This window comes from Megalobrama amblycephala, linkage group LG12 (genome assembly GCF_018812025.1).
Source record: "Megalobrama amblycephala isolate DHTTF-2021 linkage group LG12, ASM1881202v1, whole genome shotgun sequence".
NCBI lineage: Eukaryota > Metazoa > Chordata > Actinopteri > Cypriniformes > Xenocyprididae > Megalobrama > Megalobrama amblycephala.
In genome coordinates this window covers 24,957,721-24,966,301 of record NC_063055.1, presented here as the reverse complement: position 1 = coordinate 24,966,301, position 8,581 = coordinate 24,957,721, and the positions used below count along the sequence as shown (strand labels likewise).

Genomic DNA, 8,581 nt, shown 5'->3' with positions numbered 1-8,581 from the left:
CCTATATAATGTGACAACATGCCCCGCTATTGGTTCACGTGTGTTCAATAGGTCTGTATCTTTTCTTTTCCCTGGGTGGTGATAGAGGAAATGTTTTTTGTAAGTCTATACGGAACTGAACCTAATATTTTGGAGTAAAATTTATAATAGTAAGTAATGTATTCCAACTTTAGTATATATTCAAGTGTTTAAGTAGCCTAATATTCAAATGTATTCAATGTAAACAGCAATTGATCTAGCATTATGCACTGTGTTGTATATCTGCATTGATGTGATCATGTTTTCCTGGCCCCTTCATGATGGAAGGCGGTTCGCTGGGAGCAGTGCTGAGGGGGGCTGGACCGTGACACTTCACCGGCGGAATAAACCAAACACCTGCCACCGCGCAGACTTTCAACAACTAGAAGTACAGCGTGGTGGAGCTTACGTGACAAGACGACGAACACATCTTCTGTTTTGTATTCAAACTGGCAAACGCTGGAGATATTGTCACGAAAACAGCGAAACATATCTTGGCTTTTGTTGCCTTTATCTCCTCAACTGTCCAGATAACAGCTTAGAAGTATCCTGAGGAATTTCGTGCACAAACTGCAACTTTTATCGCCGTTTTTTCGGAATCACTGACACGCCCCAAAAGTGGGAATTCAAAAGGCTAGAGCTATATAAGCTCTTATGATTTTATGAGAAGGTTTTTTGACGAATTTCAGAGTTTAAGGCACGAGCTGTGCTCACAGAGACGGTAAGGAATGTAACGATAACATCTCACCTGAGCCTCAGACACCAAATACACGGAGCAACAGACCGACTGAGCCACAAGACCAGCAAATCAGGTGAATATACGGTACATCTTTTATAGAGATAAACATTTTTAAACTTTACAGTCAGAGTTGATAAGAGTTTTTGGCTTCAGGTAGATGGCACGGAATTCGTTGGTCAGGATGAAAAAAAAAATATGAAAGATTTAGTTTTTGTTATTGGTTGACAAATACGTCTGTTGCAAATTTGTGCAAACATGCCAAATTTTCATTATAGCAATAGTGTTTACATTTTACTTTCATAATGTCGTTACCAGATTTTAAACTATTGCAATATTACTTTTAAAAATCAATTTAAATTAATGTTATAGAGAAACTGCATAGAGAATAAGGAGCATAGCCTATAATTCAAAAAATTTGCCTAAAATTGAGAGAAATTGATTTAGCAGGGGGAGGACTGGATACATTGAATTCAAGTTAATATAACCCTTTTTCTTAAATAAAATATAACCTGTACACACATTTTCCAGATAGTTCTTTGTGCGTTTAGCCATACAGTATGGCATATCCAAGCCTTGGACTTGATTCTTTCAGTATTATATGAACAGTTTTAATGAAAGGACCAAAATATCCCTTGAACATTAGTTCATAAAGTTTTGCATAAAATATTAATTTATTTTGCAGATACTTTTTATTATAGACTTATATAGACTATAGACTTTTTATTACTTTTTTTTATAGAGATATTCAGTTTACAGTTCATATCATAATTTTAATTGTTAAGTTTCCTATGAATATAAAGCTTATAATTGAAAAGCTGCAATTAACATGACAGAGTAATGATTTGTCCTGCTCACTATAGCAAACTAGAATCAAATCACTCTCCATCTGACATCACCTTACAATTTTTATATGTTTTATACATAATACTTTTTCTGTATATTTGGACTTTAGGAAATAGAAATACAGCAGTCTGACATTTTGTCATTCACAAAAAAAGGGGGCAAAAACGGACACGTTGGAGTTGGATTTAATGGACGTCATAGATTGCGCTTGAGCATCCATAATTCATATTCTGGCCATTCCGGCAGAGGACGACTGATGCATAATTCATGCTAACAAGAAAGTATAACAGTTTACACCTGTGAAGTTCCACTGAAAATTTAAAACAGCAAATATGCCGCTTAACAGTTTACTTGAGAGATTTAGGCATGCATATTTTTGAGTAAGTAGATGGAAATGTCTTGCATTCAAGTAAAGGCATTCAGGTCTATCTGTTAGATTAAATGTTTAGCAATGGTTTTGTGTGTGTGTGTGTGTGTGTGTGTGTGTGTGTGTGTGTGTGTGTGTGTGTGTGTGTGTGTGTGTGCGCTTCCTTCCCTTTCCCCTAAAACCAGTGCCAGAACCAACATGTAAGAACACCTGAGTGACTGATGCTGAATATGTGAAGGAGAGGAGACATAAAACAAATCTGATCTTGCATGGTGTGAGTTTCATCAAGAGCCAGTGAAAAACAGTAAAACATCAGAGGATTTTTGATATCAGGTTCAAAAGTGTGGACGCTTTGAGCTGGAAAAGATGATATCAATTATTTGTTGGTTTTCATAGCCCCTCAGATCTAGATCACAAGCAGCTTTCAGACCACTAATTCTTTCAAAACCAATAATGCTCTTGTCTAATACTAACACAGCAACTATGATCCCAGTCTGATGTCTACAGAGCGATGATACACATCTACATCAACATACAGAGAGATAACCATCTTCTGTGCCTTTTTTTACTCTCCGCTCTCATTTACCAACTTTTCTATGCAGTCTACGGTTCTCTCTCACTCTCTCTATGTCATCTTGCAGTTTGGACATGTAGTACATTCCTGGACAAGCCCCTAGACGCACTTTGAATGTGAATTTGAACCAGTGACAGCTGGCAGAGCCAGGACCGGTGTTTGTGTTTGTGTGTGCACGTGTGAGTTTGTGGAAAAGGATTAAGCGAGTTGCCTAGTGTCAAAACTTTTGCCTCCACTTGTACTTTATGCAAAACACACAAAGAGCTGGGAACAAATCTGTGGTCTACCCACAGGTGCAGTACTTAAAAGTGCTAATAACAATATGTAAGTTGGCATAGCTGATTTAATCATGCATCTCCGATGAAGAGAATGCATGGACATGCAAATCCCAAGTATGCGGGTTCCTGCTGTGCTGACATCACCCACATACATCACCAGCCAGCTGATGATGTCATAAACAGGAGCCCAGGATCAGTACCTGATGGAAACTGATCTAAAAGAGGCAGCAGTTGCAGCCCTGGACTCCAGCGAGATCTTCCAAGTTATAACAATGAGCAGCATGATGGGGCTTTGCAGCAGCTTGGACTGATTTTCCTAGGCACATGGCACCATAAGCAGTGATTTTTTTTTTTTTTTTTTTTTTTTTTTGTTCAATGATGACCGCATTTTTGTTTTTTGGGGGATCTATTCATTTATTCTGAAGTACATTAAATATGCAGTTCATACTGAAAATAATGGGAATTCACCAATGAATTACAGTTATTTAGAAAAATGTCAGGAAAAAAGCCTCAAAAGAAAACCTTAAATAATTCAGTGTGAACTCATGAGTATCTGTATGTATTTTTATGTAAAGTGTAGTTCTACCACACATTCATTTACTTGAGTTTCCATAGATAGACACTGAAATGAACAATATTGACGACACTAAATGTAAATTATTTATGTATGAACAACTTTACTGACATACAAATGTGTACGAATCCTTATTTATGAATGTCAAAATCATGGTATTAATACCTTGATTCCATTCAGTTCTATTTAATTGTTAGTAGTCAGTTCTATGTTTTTTGTCGCATTTATTTAACATAGTTTACTCATCTACTTAATATGAAATTATAACATTTTGCTCTGTTCTGTGTGACTTCTGCTGCAACCTCGAAGGATTACATAATGTTAAACAAGACTACATTTTAAAACCTTAAACTAAATAACATTTCTGTAATCGTTTAACTATTATTTATCATGTAATTTTTTTATTTTGTTTGCCATGGGACATAAAGGGTGTTTTCTCAGTATAGTCCATAAGATACAACAAAAACACAAAGTAAATTCACAAAAGTAATCAATTTTATTAGTGTGCTGTAATCCAAATCTTTAGAATCCATATGACTGAGAAACAGACCCAAATTCAAGCCTTTATTCAGTGATCTTCATCTCCATTCTCAGCAGCACCCATAAACATCAAATCATGCACTCGTTACAAATTAAAAAACTGGAGCCTCAAGAAGCTTTACCACACATTTTACAGCAGTGATATCAAGCGCTCATTGGCTCTTGCCCGCTTCGTCACAGTTTCGGCATGCCGTGTTTACGGTGATGTAAATTTGAATGAAAAATTTGCGCCTTCACAGAGTGGATCAAGATAACTATTTTTTTATTCACATTTCTGTCCATTACGTTTTATATGTTCTTTTTATATTATCTATTAAATGGTTATGTTTGAGTTTGAGGGTGGGTTAATGGATCTAAAATGGATCTATAAAATGGTAAAAGGGCAATTATCCAAATATCTAGTTTGAAATTATTTTACATTTCTTTAGCTGTAAATACATAATAATGTTTATGTTTAAATGATGTCAATACTTTGTATGTTTCAGCATCTGTAACTATTCACATGCTTTTCCTTCTCAAGTCTTTCCCCTCGTACACAGGTCACAAACCACAGCTCTTATGCTATCATAATCTGCTAACTCTCGAATTAGTCAGGGCTGTGTTTCTCAAAAGCTTCGTAAGCCTAAGTAGATCGCCCAATGGTTGTAAAGACCAATGGTGCCGTTTGGTGCCTTAGCTCACAATGCTTTTGAAAAACAGCCCTGTGCAGTTGCACCGAGTGGATAAAGTTGATTAACGGCACCTGTTTTTCCTAAAATAAAACTGACACCATGTATCATAAATGCTGACCCTCTAATGCAGGCCTGAAACCTCTGTCTTTGCATGGAGTTGAATGGAAGAAGGTGTGACAGGCTGGGATTTGTCTGGCTGTTAAAACTCCAGGCTAAATTTACAACAGTGTAGTAGAGTACAGTAGTTATGTTTGCTTTCTGTTCCTTCTGTTGTCTGTCTAAATCGAACTGTCTCCATCTCTCTTCCTTGTCTTCATCCTCTCATTTACTTCCAAGCTATTTTTTCCTCCTCTCGTCCTTCGTCTGTCCTTCCTTTGTCATTTCAGCCTCTTCCTTTGTCGAAATCAATGATAAATTTAGCCTCTCTTTTGCTTTTCTTTCTACGTCCACCTTGTTTTATTTTCTTTCTTTTGTGTGGGTTTGTATAGGTTGCCTGCAAATGGGTCTAACCATGAGAGTTATGGAAACAAGACTCCTCCTGTTGCTGTGGGCTTTGTTTGTGTTTGAAGTGGCCTGCACACATCGCTCCGCTCCCAGAGTGCACCTGGCTTTTAAAGGTGAGCGCAAACATTATTCATTACCTGTCTATGCATACTCAGCCTCTCTCTTTCTCTTTTGCATACACCCACATGCCCATGCATACACACACACACACACACACACACACACACACACACACACACACACACACACACACACACACACACACACACACACACACACACACACACACACACACACACACACACACACACACACACACACACACACACACACTTAGTCTAAATGAGGACATTCCAGACTTCTGTTGTTGTTATAAAAGCTAGTTATATACAGTATGCTATAGACTAACCATAACCCACACCCTATGTCTTGAAGAAAACATTTTAGTTGTCTCCCACATGACTTACTATACACTTAAACTACACACCATGTACTTTACTGTGTAGCGTATGACATTTAGATGACAAGTTTGAAAGTCCCTCCCCCTCAGCTACGTAATTAAAGCTGCGACAGTTGAGTGCATGAAGTGTGCAACGTTCCACACTTTATTTTTTAAAGATTTATTTTTGGTGTTTTTTGCCTGTATTATGATAGGACAATAAGCAGACAGAAAGTGAAGTGGGAGAGAGAGAGGGACAAAATTGAGAAAGGTCCATGAGCTGGGACTCGAACTCGGGTTGCCCGAAGCCCAGCAGCGCTATATGTCGGCGTGCTGCCCACAAGGCTATCGGTGACGACTCAACATTGTCGCCCTTATACGTCTCATTTCAGAAAAGTAAACATTAGAAAATTGACCGTTATTCCTTGTGAATCATAAATTATGGTAATGTCTTTATGCTTTGGATTGTAATGGTTACTTTTCTGAAATGAGGCAGCCTCAATGCGGCCGACAAATGCGCCCTCCAAAGGACGCAGTTTCTGAAATTAGACAGCATTTGTTTTTGTTTTGTTTTTTCTCGCTTAAATAAGTGCATCATCTGGGTATTTGAAGTGCACTTCTTAGTTATTATTGGAATTTTTTGGACTATTTATACTTCAAAACAATATAGAATAGTATGCATAAGTATTCAAATTGGGACGCACCTTTGTAGAATAATAATAAAAAACATTTATTTTATATATGAATGATGTATCCATTTGAGGATGTACTTGGATGTATTTAGGAAGGTTTTGTCAGATTTAGTTTGTAGGAAAATTTGTATTCCCAAACTATAGTTAATTACACACACACACACACACACACACACACACACACACACACACACACACACACACACACACACGCGCGCGCGCGTAAACGTGTTTGCATAGTTTCCTTTCCAGTGCCTGGCAGTTCTTGGCTGAAAACAAATGGTGGATGTTGTCAGCACGGTTGAGGTGGGGTACATGTGTCCTCAAACAGAGCGTATTCCAGAGAACCACTGATTCCTGTATATTGTTTATTGTTCAAAATTTCAAGAGCTCATAGTAATATTTGTCATTTCCTAGATTTCAAACATTAGCTTTGCTATCATTCAGTATTTGTCAGCACAGTCAGATACAAAATAATGTGTGCTGTAATTTCAAATATTTATTATATACTTTTAGTTTAATCTATTTAATTGTCACCACAGTCAGAAAAAAAATCAGACAGGGTTGACAACTGATGGCTGAAATTTAATATATATTTAAAATATATTAAATATTGAGTCTGAGGACAGGTGGTTTTAGGGGTCATAATTCATAAGTCATTGTTTTGATAAAGAGAAAATCAAATTACATTTGGGTTAAAGGATTAGTTCACTTTGAAATCAAATGTTCCTGATAATTTACTCACCCCCATGTCATCCAAGATGTTCATGTCTTTCTTTCTTCAGTCGAAAAGAAATTAAAGTTTTTGATGAAAACATTCCAGGATTATTCTCCTTATAGTAGACTTCAATGGGCACCAAAGAGTTGAAGGTCAAAATTAGTTTCACTGCAGCTTCAAATTGTTCTACACGATCCCAGATGAGAAATAAGGGTCTTATCTAGTGAAACCATCACTCATTTTCAAAAAATAAAAATTGAATAAAAGTTTTAACCAGAAATGCTCATCTTGAACTAGCTCTTTTCTTCTTCTCCTCTATTTGAATTCCAGCAGTGTAGACACTGCTAAGCGTATTACTGCCCTCCACAGGTTAAAGTTTGAACTAATTTTTATATGCAATATGCTAGTTCAATAGTATATAACAATTAGTTCAAACTTTGGCCTGTGGAGGGCAGTAATACACTTAGCAGCGTCTACACTGCTGGAATTCTAATAGAGGAGAAGAAGAAGAGAGCTAGTTCAAGATGAGCATTTAAGGTTAAAAAAATTTCAATTTGTTTTTAGAAAATGAGCGATGGTTTCACTAGATAAGATCTTTATTTCTCATCTGGGATCGTGCTGAACAATTTGAAGCTGCAGTGAAACTAATTTTGACCTTCAACTGTTTGGGCTCTATTCAAGTCTACTATAAGGAGAAAAATCCTGGAATGTTTTCATCAAAACTTTAATTTCTTTTCGACTGAAGAAAGAAAGACATAGACATCTTGGATGACATGGGGGTGAGTAAATTATCAGGAAAAGTTTATTTAAAAGTGAACTAATCCTTTAAGAACATTCTAGTGATCATCCCTTATTAATTCAATAGTGGAAATGTTGATATTATAAAAGCCAATGGCAGGTATAGGTGTCACAAGCTCCAGTGCTGTAACTCCTTATGTGGGGTTTGTAGTTCCTTTTGCATGGGTTCATCATCTTATCCTTGTTTGCTGTTCTTATTCATTTCTTTTGGTTTTTTAGTATCTTTCTCTTTAAGGGGATTCTGACAAAGATGCCTTGTTGTGGAGAAGTTATGAGGGATATTCCCACAGACTCTTTCCCACCATCTTCCTCTGATAATTGTACGTCTTCAAAGCGTATAGAAGTTTTAAATCAAAGTCATTTTGAACAATTATAGTTATTGTCAGCTGTCAAGCTAACTGTCACCCCCTGTTCTTGACAAACACATACACATTCATGCAGACACTTCATACACACACATTAGTGCAACTAATGCACACATGTATCCACATGTAACACAGCAATTTGGGAGCAGGTTGAAATATGGGCTGATTAACACACATGCCTGATGTAAACAGGAATTATAAGTGTGAATCACGTAAGAGGAATCCTCTCATATAATGTTTCAGCTGAATAAGTTGAAGGTGGAGAGGTGAATACCACTGTGCCACATAATTACCCCAAAGATGATAGAGCGGCCCGTCTCTCATGTATGTGGGATTATAACCCTGCACATGATTGTTTAGAAAGTACTCTAAGATTAAAAACAGTGGTGAACATCAAAATCCAGCAACCCACCAAAAGCACAATTTTGGATTTGTTTGTGTTGTACCAGCCGGACTGTAAG

At 37.0% G+C, this 8,581-nt stretch overlaps 1 protein-coding gene across 1 annotated transcript in view; it reads left to right on the top strand.

Moving 5' to 3' along the window:
- The first annotated feature begins 307 nt into the window (after positions 1-307).
- The window catches only part of sema3ga (sema domain, immunoglobulin domain (Ig), short basic domain, secreted, (semaphorin) 3Ga), a 28,226-nt gene continuing 19,952 nt past the window's right edge, over positions 308-8,581 (top strand). The window contains exons 1-2 of the mRNA XM_048209946.1: positions 308-830; positions 5,093-5,221. Coding sequence (XP_048065903.1) covers positions 5,104-5,221 — 118 coding nt within the window. The 5' untranslated portion in view covers positions 308-830; positions 5,093-5,103. The remainder of the gene's footprint in view (positions 831-5,092; positions 5,222-8,581) is intronic.